Genomic DNA, 26,930 nt, shown 5'->3' on the forward strand with positions numbered 1-26,930 from the left:
TTTCAACTCTCCCTCCTCCTTAAAAGTTACTTCCTTGGCCAAGTTTTGGTCACCTGCGATAATATCTCATGTGGCTCATTGTTAACATTCCTGTAAAGCACCTTGGGACATTTTATTATGGCAAAGGTGCTATATAAATTCAAGTTATTGTTGTCTTTATATAAGCGGTGCATGTGATTTATTTCCTGGAGTGAGAGGAATGTTTCTCATCATCGAGCAGGAAACTTAGTGACCAAAATGAAGGTCTGCAAAATAAACAGAATGCGTTTAATTAAGAAGGAATTACTGATCGAGAAACTTTACTCCTGCAGTTCAGATGAACAGGTTAAAATGGTTCACAAAAGTCATTACATTAGGTCTAGTCTAGTGACTGATCAAACAAGAGAGTGTTAACAATCCAGACACACTTCTCTGTAACCAAACACAAAAGGGCAAGTGAAAATACTTCAAGGCTTCAGAGTCCTTCCTTAGTACACAACAGAGAAGGCAGTCAAAATGTCCAATTTTAGGCCAACACAAACATTTACAATTTGTCAGTATAAAAATTCTCATCCTATCATTGATGCCGACAACTTTGCACTGCTTCACTTAAAAAAAAAGATACACTGGGAAAAACACATCATTGTATAAGCAGGTACCCCAAGTGAAAATGAGATTATTATAGTATGTTCAGATCTACATGAAGATTCATTGAGGATTTAATCCTCTGCTTGTGTTCCAGCCCTGAAATACTCAGGTATGAGGCCCCCCCGTGATCGATCAGTCCAGCAGTGAGTAGCTTGGGTGTCTAAGTCCTTATTGGGTTATGGGAGTGACGTCACCATCTGAAGCAGAGCAAACGCAGCTCCATCTTCTCATGCATGCTTCACTCTGGGGGTGGCTGCTCCTGTATCTCTTTCTTCACTGAAAGAACAGAAAAAAGTTAAAAAGCAGATTGTAAAAGAAAAAGCTCAGCAAAATAAATATTCTATCAACTGGCAACAATGAATGTAATTAATCCTACGTGGGAATATGATAAATGTTTACTGCTGTCATCTAAGGCATTGTACTATTTGAAAACGGCATTTCAAATATTTTCATTTTCCTGAATTTGGCAATCAACCTCAGGTTAGTTTTACTAAACATGTAATGGTTCTGTTCAGTAACATAACAATTAGCAATGAATTTCCCTGAAATAATTACTAAAGCACTAATTTAACACATCAGTAAATAGAGGAAGGTGGAGCCAAGGGAGTTACATTCAAAAGCAACTGCAAATACTTCTTGTCTCTGCTGTAAAATCACTGATTAGATTAGATTAGAGATACAGCACTGAAACAGGCCCTTCGGCCCACCGAGTCTGTGCCGAACATCAACCACCCATTTATACTAATCCTACACTAATCCCATATTCCTACCAAACATCCCCACCTGTCCCTATATTTCCCTACCACCTACCTATATAGTGACAATTTATAATGGCCAATTTACCTATCAACCTGCAAGTCTTTTGGCTTGTGGGAGGAAACCGGAGCACCCGGAGAAAACCCACGCAGTCACAGGGAGAACTTGCAAACTCCACACAGGCAGTACCCGGAATCGAACCCGGGTCCCTGGAGCTGTGAGGCTGCGGTGCTAACCACTGCGCCACTGTGTCGAGGCATCACTTGTTTACAATAACAGGATGCATTGCTTCGAGCTGTTGTTCAAGCACTTGGGAGGGATAAAGATTTACCTTAAGGGTTCACATTTAAGAACAAGGAATGGACAAATTTTATATTAAAAAAAAACTTTACTTTTGGTGGTTCCTGATCAACACTATATGAAGTAAGGTTGGAACAGGGTTGAGTATAGCAAATAAAGCAGATAAGCTGCGGGCACAGATAGACACATGGCAGTATGATATAATAAAAACAAAATACTGCGGATGCTGGAAATCTGAAATAAGAACAAGAAATGCTGGAACCACTCAGCAGGTCTGGCAGCATCTGTGGAAAGAGAAGCAGAGTTAACGTTTCGGGTCAGTGACCCTTCATCGGAACTGACAAATATTAGAAAAGTCACAGGTTATAAGCAAGTGAGGTGGGGGTGGGGCAAGAGATAACAAAGGAGGTCTAGATTGGACCAGGCCACATAGCTGACCAAAAGGTCACGGAGCAAAGGCAAACAATATGTTAATGGTGTGTTGAAAGACAATGCATTAGTACAGATTAGCTGTTAATACACTGAATATTGAACAGCAGCAAGTGTAAACCTGAAAAAAACCACCATCAACCATCACCATTAATGCTAGTGCTCTTCGGGGGGGTTTAAACTAATTCAGCAGGGGGATGGGAACCTAAATTGTAGTTCCAGTGTACAGGATGTTGAGAGTAGTGAGGTCAGGGATAAGGTTACAAGGACGCAAGAGGGCACTGGCAAGCAAGAACTTGGTTTAAAGTGTGTCTACTTCAACGCCAGGAGCATCCGGAATAAGGTGGGTGAGCTTGCAGCATGGGTTGGTACCTGGGATCTCGATGTTGTGGCCATTTCGGAGACATGGGTAGAGCAGGGACAGGAATGGATGTTGCAGGTTCCGGGATTTAGATGTTTCAGTAAGAACAGAGAAGATGGTAAAAGAGGGGGGGGCGGGGGTGTGGCATTGTTAATCAAGGAGAGTATTACGGCGGCAGAAAGGACGTTTGAGGACTCGTCTACTGACGTAGTATGGGCCGAGGTTAGAAACAGGAGAAGAGAGGTCACCCTGTTGGGAGTTTTCTATAGACCTCCGAATAGTTCCAGAGATGTAGAGGAAAGGATAGCGAAGATGATTCTCAACAGGAGCGAGAGTAACAGGGTAGTTGTTATGGGGGACTTTAACTTTCCAAATATTGACTGGAAATACTATAGTTCGAGTACTTTAGATGGGTCAGTTTTTGTCCAGTGTGTGCAGGAGGGTTTTCTGACACAGTATGTAGACAGGCCAACCAGGGGCGATGCCACATTGGATTTGGTACTGAGTAATGAACCCGGCCAGGTGTTAGATTTAGATGTAGGTGAGCACTTTGGTGATAGTGATCACAATTCAGTTAGGTTTACCTTAGCGATGGGCAGGGACAGGTATATACCGCAAGGCAAAAATTATAGCTGGGGGAAAGGAAATTATGATGCGATTAGGCAAGATTTAGGATGCGTAGGATGGGGAAGGAAACTGCAGGGGATGGGCACAATCGAAATGTGGAGCTTATTCATGGAGCAGCTACTGCGTGTCCTTGATAAGTATGTACCTGTGAGGCAGGGAGGAAGTTGTCGAGCGAGGGAGCCATGGTTTACTAAAGAAGTTGAAGCGCTTGTCAAGAGGAAGAAGAAGGCTTATGTTAGGATGAGACGTGAAGGCTCAGTTAGGGCGCTTGAGAGTTACAAGCTAGCCAGGAAGGATCTAAAGGGAGAGCTAAGAAGAGCGAGGAGAGGACACGAGAAGTCATTGGCGGATAGGATCAAGGAAAACCCTAAGGCTTTCTATAGGTATATCAGGAATAAAAGAATGACTAGAGTTAGATTAGGGCCAATCAAGGATAGTAGTGGGAAGTTGTGTGTGGAATCAGGGGAGATAGGGGAAGCGTTAAATGAATATTTTGTGTCAGTATTTACAGTAGAGAAAGAAAATGTTGTCGAGGAAAATACTGAGATACAGACAACTAGGCTAGATGGGATTGAGGTTCACAAGGAGGAGGTGTTAGCAATTTTGGAAAGTGTGAAAATAGATAAGTCCCCTGGGCCAGATGGGATTTATCCTAGGATTCTCTGGGAAGCCAGGGAGGAGATTGCAGAGCCTTTGACCTTGATCTTTATGTCGTCATTGTCGACAGGAATAGTGCCAGAAGACTGGAGGATAGCAAATGTTGTCCCCTTGTTCAAGAAGGGGAGTAGAGACAGCCCTGCTAATTATAGACCTGTGAGCCTTACTTCGGTTGTGGGTAAAATGTTGGAAAAGGTTATAAGAGATAGGATTTATAATCATCTTGAAAATAATAAGTTCATTAGAGATAGTCAGCACGGTTTTGTGAAGGGTAGGTCGTGCCTCACGAACCTTATTGAGTTTTTTGAGAAGGTGACCAAACAGGTGGATGAGGGTAAAGCCGTGGATGTGGTGTATATGGATTTCAGTAAGGCGTTTGATAAGGTTCCCCACGGTAGGCTATTGCAGAAAATATGGAAGTATGGGATTGAAGGTGATTTAGTGCTTTGGATCAGAAATTGGCTAGCTGAAAGAAGACAGAGGGTGGTGGTTGATGGCAAATGTTCATCCTGGAGTTTAGTTACTAGTGGTGTACCGCAAAGATCTGTTTTGGGGCCACTGCTGTTTGTCATTTTTATAAATGACCTGGATGAGGGTGTAGAAGGGTGGGTTAGTAAATTTGCGGATGACACTAAGGTCGGTGGAGTTGTGGATAGTGCCGAAGGATGTTGTAGGGTACAGAGGGACATAGACAGGCTGCAGAGCTGGGCTGAGAGATGGCAAATGGAGTTTAATACGGAAAAGTGTGAGGTGATTCACTTTGGAAGGAGTAACAGGAATGCAGAGTACTGGGCTAATGGGAAGATTCTTGGTAGTGTAGATGAGCAGAGAGATCTTGGTGTCCAGGTACATAAATCCCTGAAAGTTGCTACCCAGGTTAATAGGGCTGTTAAGAAGGCATATGGTGTGTTAGCTTTTATTAGTAGGGGGATCGAGTTTCGGAGCCACGAGGTCATGCTGCAGCTGTACAAAACTCTGGTGCGGCCGCACTGGAGTATTGCGTGCAGTTCTGGTCACCGCATTATAGGAAGGATGTGGAAGCTTTGGAAAGGGTGCAGAGGAGATTTACTAGGATGTTGCCTGGTATGGAGGGAAGGTCTTACGAGGAAAGGCTGAGGGACTTGAGGTTGTTATCGTTGGAGAGAAGGAGGAGGAGAGGTGACTTAATAGAGACATATAAGATAATCAGAGGGTTAGATAGGGTGGATAGTGAGAGTCTTTTTCCTCGGATGGTGATGGCAAACACGAGGGGACATAGCTTTAAGTTGAGGGGTGATAGATATAGGACAGATGTCAGAGGTAGTTTCTTTACTCAGAGAGTAGTAGGGGCGTGGAACGCCCTGCCTGCAACAGTAGTAGACTCGCCAACTTTAAGGGCATTTAAGTGGTCATTGGATAGACATATGGATGAAAATGGAATAGTGTAGGTCAGATGGTTTCACAGGTCGGCGCAACATCGAGGGCCGAAGGGCCTGTACTGCGCTGTAATGTTCTATGTTCTAATTGCACTAAAGAGGGTACAGAGGAGATTTATGAGGATGTTGCCAGGACTGGAAAAATGCAGTTATGAGGAAAGAACGGATAGGCTGGAGTTGTTCTCCTTGGAACAGAGAAGGTTGAAGGGAGATCTGATTGTACAAAATTTTGAGGGGCCTGGATACAGTGATAGTGAAGGGCCTATTCACCTTAGCAGAGAGGTCAGTGATGAGGGGGCATAGATTTAAAGTGATTGGTAGAAAAATTACAGAGGCGATGAGGAAAACCTTTTTCACCCAGAGGGTGGCGGGGGTCTGGAACTCACTGCCTGAAAGGGTAGTTGAGGCAGAGACCCTCAACTCATTCAAAAGGAGTCTGGATATGCACCTCAAGTGCCGTAATCTGCAGGGCTATGAACCAAATGCTGGAAAGTGGGATTAGAATAGGTGGATCATTTTTCGGCCTGCACAGACACGATGGGCCAAGTGGCCTCTTTCTGAGCCTTAAACTTTCTATGATTCTATGAATAGTGGAAGAAAAAGCTTCCATGTCAGTCAGCTGAAACTGAATTTAATAAGGGAGGAAAGCTTTTGGTTCTACCAAAATTATTTCACGAAAATGCTGCAGGCTTTTGAGATTTGATAGTTAATTGTTCAGCTTCTCTAGAAGGTTGTCCTTGCCTATACTGACCAATGAGAAGAATGCATTTGTAGCCTGTCACTACCTGAAACATTGGGATCATTGAAGGAGAGATTCTAATCAAAAACCCCTGATGTTTGGATAGATAGTATAGAAGGGCAGGAATGGGCATCTAGAACTGTATGATCTTGGGACTGGATGTGCAGACAGGACACGTTGTCTGTGAAGTAGCCAGTGTGGAACGCATGCACTGAAGAACACATTCCAGACATGGTCAGTCACATGGGCAACAGTAACATGATTAATGTTGCACAGGAGTGTAAAACCATACATTGTATTACCAGGAATTTAAAACTTTCACTCAGGGCTCTGATGCATGCTCCATGAGGCACTGACCTTCTGCCATAAGCTTAATGACATCACCAGGATACGGTGAAGCACACTGATACCAGAGTTATTGAAACTAAAGCACTGAAGTACATTAAACTGGAAATTCTAAAGTCAAGATTAAAACCCCAAATTGAAATAAAAAGTTACCACACTATAGAAAATAATAGAGTAGAGGAGGATCTTTTAAATTCAGATAATTACTTTTTGATGTATGGAAGTATGTCGGCACAAGTAGGTTTTGAATGTTGTTTACCAAACAATATATAATGATATTTGTAATAATTTTGATGATTATGTCATGTAAAACAAATGGGTAGAGATCTGCGTAATGGCTAGATCAAGATAGACACATGATGGGAGACTGTTTCCACAGCACAGGCGGTTGGTATTCCAGTGTACAGTGGGGACTAAATGTTTCCACAATGTTATGAAAGTGCTTCCATTTTTTAATATTTTTGTGAGGACTCATGTTTTAAAATTGTGGAACTAGATTCCTTTGGAGGACTGAAGAGATTATATAGATGCTGGACTTTGTTTCTTTTTAAAAAAAGGTCACTGGAAGGACTTTGGTACTTTGTTTAAAAAGACAACTTACTGGAAGTCACATGTCTTCAGCTAACAAAACAATAAGAGCCTTGGTGACTAGGGGAGTTGTTTATAGAGAAGTGATATGTCAAGATTTATGGTGGTCAAGAGTTAGTTCCGTTTTGAATATCATTTTGAGTCAGTTGAGTTTGCACCCTGCTGAGAGAAGCACCCAGCACATCCTTTCTCCACCTCTGTGAGAAACCCTGAGAATCCAGTGTGTGATAGCTGAAATCTCTGATGCCGCATTTCTCCTGGAAAGCCTGCCAGACTAATCCTCAATGTCGCCTGAAGAGAACTGCTCCAAAAAGATCCCAGTGACAACTGTCTATGCATATTTGGGCGCCAGAATAAAGGGATAACTGATATCATTCCATATTTTCTCCTTTTCCTTCAAGAATTAACAAGTATTTGGCCAAAGTAATTTTTTAAAGCGATCTCTTAAACCTCTTTATTTAACCAGTGTGTGTCTGTGTGTGTGTTGGGCTAAGTTAGAAGGGAACTTTTATATTTCAATCTGTGTTAATGCTTTGCATCTTGACTGAATATGTTTTGTTTTATAATAAATTGCTAAGTTTGTTGTTTATTAAAGAAAACTGGTTGTGGATTTTATTGTGAAATAAAAAGGGTATATAACTGGCCATATCGGTAACTGGGTAAACATTTAAATATATGTTGTGACCAGTGGAGAAGTGGAACTAGAGAAAGACAGTGCGCTCCTCCCACCTCGGTCGTAGCAACGGCACAGGCGGTTATACGAACATACGAATTAGGAGCAGGAGTTAGGCCACTCCAGCTTGCTCCGCCATTCAACAAGGCTGACATTCCAGTGTAAATTGGGACTGAGTGTTTCCACAGCACAGGCGGTTGGTATTCCAGTGTACACGGGGGACTGAGTGTTTCCACAGCACAGGCAGTTGGTATTCCAGTGTACACGGGGGACTGAGTGTTTCCACAGCACAGGCAGTTGCTATTGTGCTTTTATTTTTTAAAAAATCACCCTCGCTGTGTGCCCAGTTTAAGGAGGACTCCAAGCTCCACTTACTTCAATGCATTTGCAATCTGTCACTGTCAATGGTCAGATCCGGATGTGGAAGCACACAAAGAGGCAATGCCACTCAAGTTACAAAACAGCACAAGTGCCATCTCAGCGTCACATACATGGACTGGATTAATTCATGCAACTTACTTTCATCTCTTGCTTTCATGCGAGCTATGAAGGAATAGCTCTTATTTCTTCGATAATTCTCATAGGGATCGTCGAGTGGGACCCCCACTCCTTTATACTGGTCCCACTTATCACGGATCTCTCCTCCTTTGATTGGGTCCTGAATACCCTGCTCCTTTGCCCCAAGTCCTCCTGACCCGCTCCAGCCTGGAACATACCAACACAACCCAATGATTTTCTACCAAATATATAGCGCTTGGGTGTCCAAACAGTGGCACATGAACCCTGGTTACCAGTATCCAAAGCTCTGGTGACTTAAGTTTACATAATTGCTTATATTTCTTACTCAGCTGCATTTGACCATTTACATTTTCCTGGTTAAATCTCTAAATTAGCTCGAAGGAGTGGTTTTAGGTCTCTAATTAACATAGAAACATAGAAAAATAGGAGGAGTAGGCCATTCGGTCCTTCGAGCCTGCACTGCCATTCAATATGATCATGGCTGATCATCCAAACTCAGTACCCTGTTACCGCTTTCTCCCCGTATCCCTCGAGTCCTTTAGCCCTAAGAACTATATCTAACTCTTTCTTGAATATATTTAATGATTTGACCTCAATTGCTTCTGAGGTAGAGAATTCCACAGGTTCACCACTCTCTGGGTGAAGAAATCCCTCCTCATCTCAGTCCTAAATAGCTTACCCCTTATCCTTAGACTGTGACCCCTGGTCCTGGACTCCCCCGCCATTGGGAACATCCTTCCTGCATCTAGTCTGTCCAGTCCTGTTAAAATTTTGTAGGTTTCTATGAGATCCCTTCTCATCCTTCTAAACTCTAGCGAATACAAGCCTAATCGACCCAATCTCTCTTCAGACGTCAGTCCTGCCATCCCAGGAATCAAGTCTGGTGAACCTTTGCTGCACTCCCTAAATAGCAAGAACTTCCTTCCTCAGATAAGGAGACCAAAACTCCACCCAATACTCCAGATGTGGTCTCACCAAGGCCTTGTATAATTGCAGCAAGACATCCTTGCTCCTGTACTTGAATCCTCTCGCTATGAAGGCCAACATACCATTTGCCTTCTTAACTGCCTGCTGCACCTGCATGCTTACTTTCAGCGACTGGTGCACAAGGACACCCAGGTCTCACTGCACCTCCCCCTTTCCCAATCTATCACCATTCAGATAATAATCTGCCTTTCTGTTTTTGCCACCAAAGTGGATAACCTCACATTTATTCACATTATACTGCATCTGCCAGGTATTTGCCCAATCTGTCCAAATCACACTGGAGCTTCTCTGCATCTTCCTCACAGCTCACACTCCCACCCAACTTTGTGTCATCTGCAAACTTGGATATATTACATTTAATTCCCTCATCTATATCATTAATATGTATTGTGTATAGCTGGTGTCCTAGCACTGATCCCTGCGGTACCCCACTAGTCACTGGCTGCCACTCAGAAAAAGACTTGTTTATTCCTACTCTTTGTTTCCTGTCTGCTAACCAGTTCTCTATCCATACCCCCAATCCCATGTGCTTTAACTTTGCACGCTAATCTCTTATGTGGGACCTTATCGAAAGCCTTCCGAAAGTCCAAATACACCACATCCACTGGTTCTCCCTTATCTATTCTACTAGTTACATCCTCAAAAAATTCCAGTAGATTTGTCAAGCATGATTTCCGTTTCGTAAATCCATGTTGACTTTGTCCGATCCTGTCATTGTTTTCCAAGTGCTCTGCTATTACACCTTTTATAATGGACTCTAGCATTTTTCCCACTACTGATGTCAGGTTGATAATTCCCTGTTTTCTGTCTACCTCCTTGGTGTTAGTATTGTTATAATAATATATGGCCCTTTCAGCTGCACCTATTTGGGCAATGAAGACAAAAAGTTTGCACCCTGGGACGTTACCAATGCTTCAGGTCTTGTGCATCCACTAAATAGCAACTTGAAATCCAATCTTACCTGTAACATTACAAGCCCCTCACTGAATACAATGCAAGACCTGCATTTTGCTTTGGTAACATTGCCCTGACAAACTAATGATTTCAGAAAAAGATAATCCCAGCCACCCTTACGGTTTCGAGATAATAATGAGACATTGAGTTCCTTAAATGGAATTGCTGTGAAAATCATAACTAAAAGCAGAATCAATCAACCATACCCATCTTCATCAACAGCTGATGTCCTTTGTTTTCTTCCCCTAGTCTCTGGTCAGGAGTGAGTGTGACAGGACCGCCTCCAAGTCCTGTTGTGGAACTATAAAAGAACAGATATCAATCAATTAATCCCAATGCAGAGGGTACCCCAGGGAACCCTTGTGCGGCAAGTGGAACAACTTACAAGGAAATTAAGGGCCTTTCATTCTTGTGAAAGAACACACAGCTCCAGCGACCCGGGTTCAATTCCGGGTACTGCCTGTGTGGAGTTTGCAAGTTCTCCCTGTGTCTGCATGGGTTTCCTCCGGGTGCTCCGGTTTCCTCCCACATGCCAAAGACTTGAAGGTTGATAGGTAAATTGGCCATTAGAAATTGCCCCTAGTATAGGTAGGTGGTAGGGAAAATATAGGGACAGGTGGGGATGTGGTAGGAATATGGAATTAGTGTAGAATTAGTATAAATGGGTGGTTGATGGTCGGCACAGACTCGGTGGGCCGAAGGGCTTGTTTCAGTGCTGTATCTCTAAACTAAACAGTAAAAAACTAGTTGCTGGAATGATCTGGGATCTGACAATCCTATATTCATCAATCATGGTGAAAAGGTGGATGTTATTAGAGTTGTGGAGTTTTGGAAGCAAGTGTCAATGCACAACTCATTTGTGCTGAGCTTTGCTCAGAGTGATCTTACCTCTTCAAACAAAGAGTAGCAGCAACTAGTGAAGAGTGAAGAGTGAATAAAAGCCAAATAACACATTAAAGGTTATTAATGATGAACAAAATAGCATTTTGCTCTTAAACAGTCACATCAAAAGGCAAGTGTTTCACTCTACATTAGACCTGCCATTAGTGAAGTGAACAAAGGGAAAGGCTTTGAAACATCTCAGATGCATGGGAACACAAGAGAGGAGTTTTCTTTGAGAATGTGTGCCTGGTGGCTGATGACTGGTATATAGTTATGGAACGGGATGAATATAAAAAAAACATGTTAAGAGGCAGATGTACCAAAATAGAACTAACTACCTGGGCACAACAGGACTACAGAGCACAAGCCCACTCAGGCTAATGGATGTGACCAGAGGTGTACAATTTGGTTCACAAAGTCCTGCAGGTATAGTCAGCAATCACCCATCTTTAACACATTATGATCAAGTGAATTATGGGAGTGAAGCTCAACACTCCTTTATGCCACAAAGATTATTGCAGAAGTCAGCTTTTTGTCTGGACAGCTCCACTAGGAGTTAGCTAAAGCTCAACGTTGTCACTCACCCTGCTACATACATCTCAGGAAGCGCCAGCAGCAAACCAAACATTTCAGGCAGAAAGAGAGGTGTGCAAGTGTCTTAATCTCTCAATAAGCTCTGAAATGGGCAGCATGAATTTATTTTACAAATACTGCTTGATCTCCTAAATACTTGAGACGAAAGGAAAACATGTTTCTTCCTGTAACTGTCTCTCTGCTAGTCTCCCTTTCTATGGCTGTTTGCCTTTCACTCTTTCTGTCTCTATCTGCATGGGTCAGACACTTTTATCATTTCTGTTGCCACCTTTTCCTTCTTTTTCTCTTCTCCTGCAACTCTCATATTCTTTCAGTTTTCCTTTTTGACTCGTACACTAGCTTTCTCTGTGTATCTCTTTCTCCCCCCCCCTCCTTTTCTTCTCGTCCCACAGAGACCTGGAGGCAGACTGAAGACTGACTAAATGATCTCTCTCTTGCTGGGTACAAAGCCATTCCTCTTCTTAAGGCATCTCAGTAATCCCTAAATTCCTTTCAGAAGATCCTGATCACCACAGATTCACTTCAATCAAATCATAGACCCAGAACTTCCTTCCATTATATTTCTTTCCTTCCTCGAACATTATTCCCGGAATACTCTCCCTGTCCCTCTTCTAAAACCAGCTGGTTATTTGTTTTTGCGGAAAGTTGGTAAATGTGTTTGTAAGAGGCTAGGGGAAAGATGCTTCCATCTGAATACTGGTCCTAATCCTGATCTCTCCTTTCTCAAACTGCTCCACAGGGGCTTCTAAGGTACATACCACTAACTGTGGCTTCTCCTCCAAATTTCAACACATTCTAAACTCTCCCTTGAACAAAATCAGGTTCAGCTTCCTCATACAAAGTGATTTCTCAACTCCCAGTTCCACAGTTGACTTGGGTTACCCTTTTAAAACAATCCGGACATGAAATCAGAAAGAACCTTTATCTGCAGCAAAATAAAGAGAATCTGCTATAAGGTATGATGACAATACTGGGGCAAAATTTCAGCTTCAGCACTGAAAACTTCCAGCTTCCTTGTTTTCCAACTCTCATTCAGCTGAGATACTGAACATTTCTGAAGATGCAAGTGCTGGCGAACAGGACCAAGATAACATTTAACTTGAAATAATCCTTTGATAAAGGAAAAGAAATTGCAATTCCAAAGGTTAAAATTTACTGACAAAGCCAGCATTAAAACAACCCTGATCTTTTCACTACAATTATCAGTAGGATAAATTTAACACCCACTCCTACCCAATTTTGGTGCTGAGTAGAGTCTTTGAAAGAATTTCCTTCCTCATCTTTGGCCTCCTTATCTCGAGAGACAATGGGTAAGCGCCTGGAGGTGGTCAGTGGTGTGTGGAGCAGCGCCTGGAGTGGCTATAAAGACCAATTCTAGAGTGACAGGCTCTTCCACAGGTGCTGCAGAAAAATTTGTTTGTCCGGGCTGTTACACAGTTGGCTCTCCCCTTGCGCCTGTCTTTTTTCCTGCCAACTACTAAGTCTCTTCGACTCGCCACACTTTAGCCCCGCCTTTATGGCTGCCCGCCAGCTCTGGCGAACGCTGGCAACTGACTCCCACGACTTGCGATCAATATCACAGGATTTCATGTGGCGTTTGCAGACGTCTTTAAAGCGGAGACATGGACGGCCGGTGGGTCTGATGCCAGTGGCGAGCTCACTGTACAATGTCTCTTTGGGGATCCTGCCATCTTCCATGCGGCTCACATGGCCAAGCCATCTCAAGCGCCGCTGAGTCAGTAGCATGTATAAGCTGGGGATGTTGGCCACCTCGAGGACTTCTGTGTTGGAGATACGGTCCTGCCATCTGATGCCAAGTATTCTCTGGAGGCAGCGAAGATGGAATGAATTGAGACGTCGCTCTTGGCTGACATACGTTGTCCAGGCCTCGCTGCCATAGAGCAAGGTACTGAGGACACAGGCTTGATACACTCGGACTTTTGTGTTCCGTGTCAGTGCGCCATTTTCCCACACTCTCTTGGCCAGTCTGGACATAGCAGTGGAAGCCTTACCCATGCGCTTGTTTAATTCAGCATCGAGAGACAGGTTACTGGTGATAGTTGAGCCTAGGTAGGTGAACTCTTGAACCACTTCCAGAGCGTGGTCGCCAATATTGATGAATGGAGCATTTCTGACGTCCTGCCCCATGATGTTCGTTTTCTTGAGGCTGATGGTTAGACCAAATTCATTGCAGGCAGCCGCAAACCTGTCGATGAGACTATGCAGGCACTCTTTAGTGTGAGATGTTAAAGCAGCATCGTCAGCAAAGAGGGGTTCCCTGATGAGGACTTTCTGTACTTTGGACTTCGCGCTTAGACGGGCAAGGTTGAACAACCTGCCCCCGATCTTGTGTGGAGGAAAATTCCTTCTTCAGAGGATTTGAACGCATGTGAAAGCAGCAGGGAGAAGAAAATTCCAAAAAGTGTGGGTGCGAGAACACAGCCCTGTTTCACACCACTCAGGATAGGAAAGGGCTCTGATGAGGAGCCACCATGTTGAATTGTGCCTTTCATATTGTCATGGAATGAGGTGATGATACTTAGTAGCTTTGGTGGGCATCCGATCTTTTCTAGTACTCTGAAGAGACCACGTCTGCTGACGAGGTCAAAGGCTTTGGTAAGATCAATGAAAGCAATGTAGAGGGGCATCTGTTGTTCACAGCATTTCTCCTGTATCTGACGAAGGGAGAACAGCATGTCAATGGTGGATCTCTCTGCTCGAAAGCCACACTGTGCCTCAGGGTAGACACGCTCAACCAGCTTCTGGAGCCTGTTTAGAGCGACTCGAGCAAAGACTTTCCCCACTATGCTGAGCAGGGAGATTCCACGGTAGTTGTTGCAGTCACCGCGGTCACCTTTGTTTTTATAGAGTGTGATGATATTGGCATCGCGCATGTCCTGTGGTACTGCTCCCTCGTCCCAGCACAGGCATAGCAGTTCATGTAGTGCTGAGAGTATAGCAGGCTTGGCACTCTTGATTATTTCAGGGGTAATACTGTCCTTCCCAGGGGCTTTTCCGCTGGCTAGAGAATCAATGGCATCACTGAGTTCCGATTTGGTTGGCTGTATGTCCAGCTCATCCATGACTGGTAGAGGATGGGCTGCATTGAGGGCAGTCTCAGTGACAACATTCTCCCTGGAGTACAGTTCTAGGTAGTGCTCAACCCAGTGGTCCATTTGTTTGCGTTGGTCAGTGATTATGTCCCCCGATTTAGATTTGAGGGGGGCGATCTTCTTGATGGTTGGCCCAAGAGCTCTCTTAATGCCATCATACATTCCTCTGATGTTTCCAGTGTCTGAGGCCAGCTGAATATGACTGCATAGGTGTTGCCAGTAGTCATTTGCGCAGTGCCTGGCTGTTCTTTGTGCAGTGCGTCTGGCTGCTTTAAGTGCTGCGGATGTTAACTCGCTGGGGGCTTTCTTGTAGTTCAACAGTGCAATGCGCTTAGCGGCTATGACAGGTTCCAAGAATAAGACAAACACAAAAGCCCTTTCTGTACAGTAAACAGAAGCAACAATATGGTGCCAGGTCTACTGGTACATGTCAGTTTCCTCCATTACAACAGTGACCACACATTGCCTGTGAAGTGCTTTGCCCTGAGGCCATGAAAGGCACCTTTAGAATGCAGTATCCCTTCTGCTGCAGCGCAGTATCTACCAAACTCTCCCTTCATTAACACACTACAAATAGACCATCTTCCAATATTTTAAACAATAACTGGCTTACTTTAAATAGTTAACGTTTCAGGTTTTTGACCTTTCATCAGAACTCTGGTCTGATGGAAGGTCACAAACCTGAGGCGTTGGCTCTGTTTCTCTCTCTGCAGATGCTGCCAGACCTGCTGAGTATTTCCAGCATTTTCTGTTCTCAAACTTTTTCATGTTTTGCTTTAAGACAGAGCTGTTCAATATTCTGCCATTAACTCTCTTTCTGGACAAATGTTTTGTCTTTTACTGTGGCATTTAGCACTTCTTTGCCTTTTGTTCCATGACATTTTTGTCATTTAATCTCTCCTGCCCTGTGCCATATCACACACCTTCCCTTTTGTTCTTCTTCCCCCTCCCTTTTCACTGCTCAAAGCCTATTACATTTCAAATCTTTGCCAGTTCTGATGAAAGGTCACAGATCTGAAACATTAACTCTGCTTCTCTCTCAAAACGCTGTCAGACCTGCTGTGTATTTCCAGCACTTCTAATTTATATTTTTATAACTGGTTTACTTTCTTGAGAAGCTAAAGTCATGGTTCAAACTTTTGACATCACACGATATGAGTGAGGTGAAAAAGTTAACCATTGTATTTTTGCACCTCTGCTTTTGGTATTACGCAAAGCATGTGCGCAGAGTGGGGAGAATTGGAATATGGATTTAAACTCATTTGTGAGCAAGACATTCATCGCTCATTCACTACTGATCACCCATGGACTGTTCTGCATATTGTCACTGTTTTCCATCGTTTATCCTCTAACACAGTGAAATCTTGTAAAAGACAACATATGCCAATAGCATGCACTTACGGTGGAGTCTGGCTACGTGACCTTGATACCCGCCTCTTTCCTGGTGAAAATGATCGTGACCGTGAGCGAGACCGTGAGCGAGACCTGCTCCGAGATGACCTTGACCTGCTGCGACTGAAAGACAATATTAGGAAGATGATATGCAGCACTTTTTAAGTTTTAAATTTCAATAGCTTGTGGTGGCATGCAGCAATGTCTTAATTAAGACTCCTCTAACATATCCTGGTGGTCATGAGTTCTAATCTTAGGACTGCCTGACCCTCAAATCTGTCAGCTAGGGTAGTCTCACCTCAGAAAAACAATGTCTCATTTTTTGTTATGAGCAAGCAGATCCCCAGTCACCTCAAGGAGGCGCAGGCTGATGATGGCAGCTATGCAATGTGATCTGGCAGAACTCTGTGTGGGTAGAATGTAACTTGGGAGAAAAGTTTAGACCAAGATAATTGGTGAATAACAAAAAAGAAAATAGTTAATCAGAAAGGAGAAAATACCGAGGCACAAACACTTCACCAATGAGAAATCCTGTGCTTCTGGGTGGGACGATAGATGAATACATTGGGTTTGAATGCATAACTGATGGGTATTGTTGGGAGAAGCCACAGAAAATCCTACATCATAGTTACGTTCTTTACTCAGCACAAAGACAGATGAGAGTGAGCTGTAGTCAGATTCTAGACACAGTATAAATAGAGCAGTACAAAGAGTTTCACTTTTCATTTCACATCTTCAATTAAGTGTAAATATGGAAAACCTTAGTTAGTTGAATGGTTGCAATTCAAAGATGATTTGTAAAGCCTGAAGTGGAAATGCTGGCCTTGGTGAAGAGAGCACTAATTTGTCAGAGGGTCTAATCATGCCTTCATGCTGTTATAATTTGAAGTACTTTAAGTTTATCATAGACTTTAAAAGTTCACTGTGTCTCCTGACAACGCACAGCAATTGCCTATGGCATTGGTGCATTTGAACACTTGCCAGTATTAATCCGTGCAAGAAGTCAAACGGGGGTGGGGGTGGGGGGGGAGAACATGGCTGGTGAGTGGGGTAGCGAACAGGGAGAGGGAATAGCTGGAGAGAAAGGAGTGGTGAGCAGACAGACACGGGATGAAACAGGGAACTGAATGTGGCGATTGAAGCGATTGCGGCCATTGAAGGTTTGGGTTTAATTCGCTTTGTGTGTCAAATTGAGCAGCGCCATCTTTATTACTGACAGTTGCCTGAGACATCACAATGATGTCTCAGTCGATGATACTGCATTCGTGCATGTGCCAGTGATGTGCCATCCAGTGGTTGCGTTATCAGCAAACACATCCTTAAAAGTTAGAAGTGAAAAGTGGCAAAAGAAAAAATAAACCAGTAAAAGGGAAAATGGTTTCAAAAAAATAAGCTACATGTGAAATGACACAAAGACAACTTTATATCCTGTCCCTAGAATGATAGTGTCTATATACCATTCCCTGCATCTGTCCTGGGGAGAATGTACTTGTCTGTTTAATTGCTTTCCAGTTTGTCATTTTCTATTTTTGACATTCATAACTACACAAAACTTTTCTCTCCAATTACATTCGATCAAAATATTACTACTCAACTACATTGCAGCAAGAAAACATTTCTGAGATACAGCTTCCTGCAGAGTTAGCCTCTTAAAATATAAGTTAGAATATGACAAAGACATTGAAAAAAAAATGGTGGGTGGGTGGGGTGGGGGGAAAAGAGACCTCAAAAACTTACTAACATCTTCCACTAGCTATGCCATGCCATGAGAAGCTTGCTAGGCCTCATTTACATCCCTGGGCTTTGGGGCATTAATCACCCCCACTGTAACAAAGGCAACTGCACTTCTATAGTAACCCACTGGCTATGAGAATATGCCAAGAAAGATTCTTGGTTGTCATGTGTGGAGTTTTTCATTACACACTAGTAACAGGGTCTTAACACCTCAAAGATATCAGAACAGGGAGCAGGCAGGCAGGTTAGAAAGTAGCTTCTTTGCTCTTACCTGGAACGGGAGCCAGAATATGAACGAGAACGTGAACGGGATCGAGACTGTGACCTTGATCTGGAATAAGAGCGGGAGGATCGTGAAGATCTTGAGCTCGAGCCAGAGGAAGAACGCCTGCTCCGTGACCGGCTGCGGGATTTTGATCGCCCACTGTGGAAAAATGGCCCAAGTCAGTGTCTGGATCAAGATACATCTTCAATTTTGTTCTATAGAAATATTAATTTTCTCCACACAATTCTCTAAACTACAATTCCTCACCCAGCAAGACAGTGAGACAGTAAAACTGCAATCAACAGTACTACAAAGGTGAGTGTTTTGCAATTCAATCATTGCATGTCAGGCACTGCATTTACATTTCTGTATTGCAAACACCATCACCACATCCTGACTCAGATATACATCATCATTCTTTCATAGTCACTGAGTCAATATCCTGGAGTTCCCTAACCTAATACCATCGCAGAAGCCCCACAACAAAGACTCCAATGGTTCAAGGTGAAGGCCCCGACCACCACCTTCGCAGGGCAACTAGAGATACGCAATAAAGGTGACCTTGCGAGTGTCACCCAAATACTAAGAATAAACTTCTACTGAGACACAGAAATCTCCAGTTCTGCACAGTACTCCAATGAGTTGCTCAAATGGCATTACAGCATGGCTACTTGACCCAAACCCGACTGGGCCCAATGACACGTGTCAGGTTCAGGTCGGGTCACTCTTCCGGGTCCTGCATTCAGGCTCGGGTCGGACACAGTGACAGCCAGGACGTCAAGGTGGGAAACGTGCATTTGGACTCCGCACTAGTCTGCAGTGAGCAATTTCATCCAAGGTAGAGCAGAACCTCTTTAATAAAGTTGATTATATTCCGGTGGTTGGGTCGGGCGCGGGAAAAAGCCAAAGGACTCGGGCTGGGTCGGATGTGGTTCTGTGGGGCTCGGGTAGGGTTTCATTTGCAGACCCGAGCAGACCTGTAAATGGCATAACACACACTTTACTGAGGCATACAGAATCCACAGCAGTTGAATTTGGAGCTCAGCAGAGACCTGGTGTCTGACGGTAGCATTTCTTACAAAACATATACTTAGGTACGCATGATACATTTCTGGCCAATTTCTTTCTTACTCCAGGGGTTCCTCAAAGGCATAATTCTGAAGAGATATCCACCAGAAGTGCATACACAGAGCTCCCTCAATCTATGTACATGCACTTTATTTGAGTGGCCAGATTTTGTGTTTGCAAAATGTTCCAAAAATAGGCACATAAGTGCACCCAAGTGTCCAATGGACAGCTGGCATTCTAATCAGACAAATCACCAAAGACACCTCAAAACTAGAGCATTCACTAATTATTTTCTGGTTGAAGTAGAGAATGATTAAGCCACACAGACCAGGAAGATCTCTGGTTCCATCTACAGTCTGTATGGAGTCAGCTGATTCCAGAGACAAGGACATTATAACTGACAAAAAGGTTAGGGAGATAGGTAACAGCTAGGGATCCCTACTCCTGATTGCTTTCTGTTGACCCCTGCTTGAAGTTGGAGTATGAACATTGGCAAGGACTTGGTATGAAGTACCCTGTGGTCAAAGAGCCTGCCGACAACACATAGGCCAATCCTCATATGAAAGCCTATTGGGTGAGGTACTGAGGGCACAAGGCACCTATGGAACAATGGTCTCAGCCAAGGAATCAACGTTGTTGGAAGAACAGGAAAAATTATGGAAAAATAAAAACAAAGACTGAAACAGCATGGTTGGATGTTTGGCAACTAGATGTCGCTGGTTCATTTAATAGATACTGTAGTTTATCATGGAATTACAGCAAAAGAACAGATTGCTCGACCCAATCAGCCATTGTTGACGTTAACCTCCACAATAAGCAATGGCCCTAATCCAATATTCCTGCCCTTTTCCCTTACCTTTTAATCTACTTCCTTAAACCACTTGCCTAATTTATTCTTAAATGCTGACATTGTCTCTGCTTTAATCATTAGCTCTAGTGGTGCATTCCAAAGTTTCTCAACCCCTCTGGTTAATGCCCTCGGTCCTAAATCTCCCATCCAAACCTGCAAAATATACAGAAGGCACCAGAACAGAGTATCATGTCAGCACTAACCGTTTCTCCACTTTGGCTCCACTACTGGCCTCATGGGGTTCTGAACGGGCTCCTGGTTTCAAAGTTCCAGGTGTAGCTGTGCTCGGACCCCTATATCAAGATTGTTGGGGAAATCAGATTACAGGTTATATTGTCAATATATCTCTCATACACACACACAACTATATATTTCACATTGTTATGACAGTGCTTCTATATTTTTATGGCTTTTTTGAGGACTCATATTTTGGAATTAAGGACATTGTTTTATTTGGGAAAACTGAAAAGGATTCCACTGATGTTTTTATCACTGAGGTCATTGGAAAGAGGTCAACGGAAGGTCTTTTGGACTTGGTTTGTAAACAACCCGATTGGAAGACATCAGTGTTCAGATAAATACCCAGTAGGGGCCTTTTGACCTAGGGGAGATGTTTACGGAGAAGTGGCAGGTCAAGATTTATAGGGGTCAGGAGTTGACTCTTGAGATAATGTTTTTGGTTTCGTTTTGGACAGGGTGTTGGGGTGTGAACTGTTTTGAAGGCAGCTGGAGAACACCAGCCAAGAGAGCGGTCACCATCAGCACCTTCTTCCATCTCTTTGCGAAGCCTGCCAGCTTTTCCATCTCTTTGAAGCGAGTGTAAGAAATAGAGAAATTGATGCTGCATTCCTCCTGAAAGGACTGCCAAAAACCTCTGTTGCCGCATGTTTTCTGGAAAGCCTGCCAAACTGATCTTCAACGTCGTCTGAAAAGATCTGTTCTAGAAAGATCCCAGTTACAGCCATCTACGCATATTTGGGACGCCAAACAAAAAAAAGGGACAACTGGCATCTTTCCATATCTTCTCTTTTTTCTTCAAGAATTAGCAAGTATTTGGTCAAAGTATTTTTTTTTTGGTAACAGAGCTCGAAAGAGAAAATCTCTTTTTCCAGTTAACCGGTGGGTGTGAGTGTGTGTGGGGCTAAGGTAAAAGGGAACTTTCATATTTCACTCTGTATGTTAATACTTTGCTTCGTTACTGGTTATGTCTTGTTTTATAATAAACTGATAATTTTGTTTATTAAAGGAACCTGGTTGGTGTATTTTATTGGGATAAAGAGTAGAGTCTATGATTGACCATATCGGTAACTGGGTAAATATTCAAATATATGTTGTGACCTGTGGAGAAGTGGAACTAGAAAGGACAATGCACTCCTCCCACCTCAGTCGTAACATACTAAAAATAGTCATTTGCTGGTACAGAACTTGAGTATTGCTGAAAATAGAGACATTTTGTCAAAGCTTTTTGTCTTGCACTCAGCAGAACAATCCACAAGAATACCAATGTAAGGGAAACAACAAATTTACACTGTATGAGAAGAGAGTGCTGATTGGTTGGCAAGTAGATTCTGATTGGTAGAGGTATTGCCATGGAGAATGCACCAGTTTATGATGACTACCAGTCACTTATGTACATCAAGCAAACAAAACTTGACAGTTAATTGTCAGTCACCAACTGGTATTCTTGCAAATTGTCCTGATGAGTGCTGGATGAAAAGCTTCAACAAAATGTCTCTATTTTCAGCAATATACAAAAAAGTAGGCATCTTTCTAACACAAGCTTTCCTCTGGAACCACAACTGGAACTTTTTTTTGGAAAACCAAAATTTCAGATATTTCAGAGATTTTGCAGTCAAGGACAGTCAGAACCATTTAGAAGATCAAGCATTATAAGGAATTATGAACAGTGTCCTTTCGCCTCCCAGTAGTGAGTATTGTTGGCATTAACTGGGTAAACAGTCCAATTAGTTACAGAAGCCTGAAAACCTGCAGTGGTAGATCGATACAATCTTGGGATGACAATACTATTTCTTCCCAGGTTAAATGATTCTCTGTAATGACAGCCTTATTCACTTCCTTCGTACCTAGGAACAAAAGCTTCACACCTGCAGTTTTCCCCCAGTAAAATCACTGGCTGCTGTTCAGAAGATGACTCTCAGTGCTTAGAACAACTAAGTACCGAAAGGAAGACGCCCTTCATAATAATAAATTGCAGATATATTAGTCATAATTTTCCAAATGCTCACTAGATTCAGGAATTGTGTCTTTGAATTAGAAAATTGCAAATTTAATATCAGTGGTGGGTAAGGTTTTAGAAACAATAATTGGGGGAATCAAAATCAACAATAACTTGGAGAGGTTTAAGTTAATTAATGAGCACCAGAACAGCTTAGTAAAAGGCAGATCATGCTTGACTAATCTAACTGAATTTTTTGATGGGGTAACAGAGAAGGCTGATGGAAGGAAAGCAATGGATGTTTTCTATATGGATTTTAAGAAAGTGTTTGACAAAGTACCACATAAAAGGCTGGTTAACAAAATTGAGGCTCATGGACTAGGTGTCAGTTGGATGAAAAATTGGTTTAATAACAGATAACAGCGAGCCGTGGAAAATGCTGTTTTTCAGAGTGGAGGATGGTAGACAGTGCTGTTCCCAAAGTTTCAGTACTAAGACCATTGCTTTTTTGATATACATAAATGACTTAGTAATTGGAATACAGAGTAAAATTTCAATATTTGCCGATGATACCAAACTTGGACGTGTGGCAAACATTGAGGGGGATATAAAATCGACTGCAAAGGGATCTTGATAGGATAACAGAATGGGCAGACAAGTGCAAGGTGATGCATTTTTGAAAAAGGGATAGCGAGAAGCAATATAGACTTGATGGCACATTTCTAAAGAGTGTACAGGGACAGAGGGACCTTGAGGTCCATGTGAATAGATCCTTGAAGGCGTTAGGACATACTGAAAGAGCAGTTGGCAAAGCATATGGGACCCTGCGCTTCACAAATAGAGGTACTGAGTACAAAAGCAGGGAGGTTATGCTGAACCTTTATAAAACTCTGGTTAGGCCACAACTAGAGTATTGCACCCAGTTCTGATCACCACACTTTAGGAAAGATGTGAGGGTCCTTGAGAGGGTGCAGAGGAGATTTACCAGAATGGTTCCAGGGATGGGAGAATGTTGCTACAAGGTCAGGTTGGAGAAGCTGGGTTTGTTCTCCTTGGAGCAAAGGAGATGAGGGGAGATTTGATAGAGGTGTACAAGATTATGACAGGTTTAGATAAGGTAGACAAAGAAAAGCTGTTCCCATTAGTTGATGGTACAAGGACTAGGGGACACAGATTTAAGGTTTTGGGCAAGAGATACGGGGGAATGTGAGGAAGAACTTTTTTTTAAATGACCTGGAACTTACTGCCCATGAGGAAAGCAGGGACATTTAATCATTTCAAAAGGAAATTGGATGGGCACTTGAGGGAAATAAACTTGCAGGTCTACAGGGATCAAGTGGGGAATGGGATTGCTCTACAGACAGCCAGCATGGACTCGATGGGCCAAATTGCCTCCTTCTGTGCCCTAATGACTATGACTCAAAATTCATTCCATTATTTAAGGAGGGAGGGAGAGAAAAATCAATTAACTAAACTGATCAGTTTAACATCAGTTATGGTGAAGTTGCTGGAATCTATCAGGGATAGAGTGGCTGAACAAGTGGACAGCTATCAGCTGTTCAAACTAGTCGGTATGGATTTATAAAGTAATATCTGACTAATCGAGTTGAATTTCTTGAGGAGATCATTAACCGTGTAAATGGAAGTGTCTATGGATGATATATGGACTTCCCGAAGGCATTTGATAAATTTTCACACAAGAGATTATTAGAACAAATGAAATTGCCTGGAATTGTGACGTGGGTTGGTCATTGGTTAGGTGGGATGTAGACCAAGAGTACGGACAAAGGGAACATACTCTGGCAAGATATGAAAACTGGTGTTCTCAGGGATCTATAAGAGGACCTCAGCTTCACACCCTATGTTGAGGAATCAATGACTTGGACGAAGTGAGAGAGAGTTGCACATTCAAATCTGCAGATGACCATCAAGAGGTACAGTAACTTGTACAGATGGGTGCAGTTGTTATAAAAGGATATAGTCAGGTTAAGTGAGTGGGAAAAATCATGGCAGACAGAGTTCAATGTGAGTAAGTGTGAGGTCATCCACTTTGGACCCAAGACACAAAGATCAGAATATTTTCTTAATGGTTAGAGACTAGGAACTGTGAAGCAGCCAAGAGACCTTGGTATCCATGTGCTCAGATTACTAAAAAAACTAGTGCGCAGGTAGAAAAAGTAATCAATAAAACCCCAATGAAACATCGGACTTTATTTGAAGGGGGCCTGGAATACAAAGTGAAGTTACGCATCAGTTGTATGGAGCCTTGGCTAGACCCCATCTGAAGTATTACATTCAATTTTTGGCACCGACCCTCAGGCAAGAATGTACAGTGCAGATTTATCAGAATGACAGGACATAAAGGGTTAAGCTTGAGGACAATTTGGTTTGCATTCCCTTGAGTTCAGAAGATTGAGATGTGATCTAATTGAGAAGTTGAAAAAGATAAAAGGGATAGCATAGATACAGAGAAACTATTTCCTCTGGTGGGTTAATCGAGAACAAGGAGGCATAAACTTAAGTTTAGAACTAGGTCATTCAGGAGGGAAATTAAGAAGATTTTTCACACAAAAGATAGTATAAATCTGGAATTATCCCCCGAAAAGGCTGTGAATGCTGGGGGTCAAGTGGAGCTTTAAAGACTGAGATTGCAATACTTTTGTTAGGTAAGGGTAACTAGGGATATGGAGCAACAGCCAGTAAATGGATTTGAGATGCAGATCAGCTATGATTTGATTGAATGTCTTAAGAGGCTGAATGGCCTACGCCTATTCCTATGTTCCTGCCCATTAACCGCCAAACAACTGGCATCATTTGTAGCTGGCAAAATGAGACCACCAGAAAAACAAAACAAAATATTAAACAAGTTCTGATTTTGCAATTTCTGATAGGTTTTAATCCAATTTCCAGTTCCATTTCTCTCCCTTGCGAATAAACACTTACCTGTTCCTCTTGTCTTGCCCCTTTTTCCTCCGGGCTCGCATTTTGGCTCTGAAGAATTCATACAGTCCATTCTGCTCCCAGCCTTCACTGCACAAGGAAATCAGAATTTAATGACTTGAAATAAGTCCAAGTGAACCATTGTCATGATATCCAATCCAGAAACCAACAGCACAGATTTTTTTCTTGTTCTCCTCGTACATAAATAATCAGGCACAGAGGGACAAACACAGCAAACTGTGGGATGACTGCAGAAGGATATGCACAGAACAGGGAGTAGGCTGATATGTGGCAAACGCAGTTTAATGTGGATAAATATGAAGTTGGATATTTTGGGGAAGAGAATGGAAATATGCCATTGATGGTAAAAAAAAATTCTCAGTAGAATGGAAAAAACAGAGATCGAGAAGTTGTTGATACATGGATCATAGAATTATACAGCACAGGATCATAGAATTATACAGCACAGGGCGGCACAGTGGAGCAGTGGTTAGCACTGCAGCCTCATAGCTCCAGGACCCGGGTTCAATTCTGGGTACTGCCTGTGTGGAGTTTGCAAGTTCTCCCTGTGTCTGCGTGGGTTTCCTCCGGGTGCTCCGGTTTCCTCCCACATGCCAAAAGACTTGCTGGTTGATAGGTTAATTGGCCATTATAAATTGCCCCTAGTATAGGTAGGTGGTAGGGAAATATAGGGACAGGTGGGGATGTGGTAGGAATATGGAATTAGTGTAGCATTAGTATAAATGGGTGGTTGATGGTCAGCACAGACTCGGTGGGCCGAAGGGCCTGTTTCAGTGCTGTATCTCTAAACTAAACTAAACTAAACTAAGCAGGCAACCATTCGGCCCATCATGTCTATGGTGGCTCTGTGAACGAGTTATACAATTAGTCCCACTTCCCTGTTCTTTCCCAAAGAGCTGCAATTTTTTTGGTTTCAAGTATATATCCAATTCCCTTTTACAGATAAACAGATCCTTATAAGCTGACTGCAGGTGGCAAAAGTCAAACAGGGAAAGTGAGATTTTAAGTATTATCCAGAGAGACACTGAATACAAAAGCAGTAAGGTGATAATGAATCTGTACAGACATCAACTAGGCCGTACTGTAGCATTGTGTGCAATTCTCAAAACTCCATTATAGAAGACATATTGGAGCTAATGGAGAAGCCACAATGTAGATTTACTAGAATGTAAAGATGACAGGATAAAGTCACGATGAGAAACTTGAAAACTAGGGCTGTGTACACGAGCTGAAAGATCTAGGAGGGATGTTTAAAGTTTTTGAACGGCTTATGGGTAAATAGTGAAAAAGTATTTCATCAGGTAATGAGGGTTAGGTTATCAGAGTATGAAACATATTGTCAGAAGTGGTTATTGAAGTCATTCATACCATTTAAAAGCTAATTAGATAGACATCTGAAGAGGAAAACACTAAAGCATAGTGGAATAGAAACCAGAGATATGGGATAAGGGTACACTGTGGGGCTGGCACTGGCAAAATGGGCTGCTTCTGTGCTTGAATTTATATGATATTGTAAAAAGAGACTGGGAATCCTAGCTTTTCCTGAGGCTATTACATGGAATTTTTTTTGCAAGTCACTTAGGGAGCAGAGTAAAATCACAGGTAGAATCTGAATGAGCTCCTGGTAATGGAATTAGAAGAGGACATTAAAAAGATATAAAGAAATTTATGTTAGAAAAAGGGGGAGATAATTGAAAAACTAACTAAATGTAGTGAGGGTAAAAATCCTGATTGGGTTATATCTGTGCATATTAAAAGAAACATGGAAAAAAGATAGCAAAGACACCAATACACACACACATATATATAAAAAAAACACACAAAAACTTGGTGTGGATAGAGAATACTGCAGACTGCTAATGTTATTACTAAATTTTAAAAGGGAGATTGAACAAGTCTAGGCACCTATAGACCAGTT

General features: G+C 42.6%; 1 protein-coding gene across 2 annotated transcripts in view; it reads right to left on the bottom strand.

Moving 5' to 3' along the window:
- Positions 1-253: 253 nt before the first annotated feature.
- The window catches only part of cherp (calcium homeostasis endoplasmic reticulum protein), an 81,211-nt gene continuing 54,534 nt past the window's right edge, over positions 254-26,930 (bottom strand). For both annotated transcript variants that reach the window (XM_068016643.1, XM_068016642.1), the window contains exons 13-19: positions 24,995-25,081; positions 20,079-20,168; positions 17,964-18,116; positions 15,968-16,081; positions 10,184-10,278; positions 8,037-8,222; positions 254-903 (exon numbers count right to left, since the gene is read on the bottom strand). In XM_068016643.1, coding sequence (XP_067872744.1) covers positions 866-903; positions 8,037-8,222; positions 10,184-10,278; positions 15,968-16,081; positions 17,964-18,116; positions 20,079-20,168; positions 24,995-25,081 — 763 coding nt within the window. In that variant the 3' untranslated portion in view covers positions 254-865. The remainder of the gene's footprint in view (positions 904-8,036; positions 8,223-10,183; positions 10,279-15,967; positions 16,082-17,963; positions 18,117-20,078; positions 20,169-24,994; positions 25,082-26,930) is intronic.

The sequence above is a fragment of the Heterodontus francisci genome, chromosome 36 (assembly GCF_036365525.1).
Source record: "Heterodontus francisci isolate sHetFra1 chromosome 36, sHetFra1.hap1, whole genome shotgun sequence".
Taxonomy (NCBI): domain Eukaryota; kingdom Metazoa; phylum Chordata; class Chondrichthyes; order Heterodontiformes; family Heterodontidae; genus Heterodontus; species Heterodontus francisci.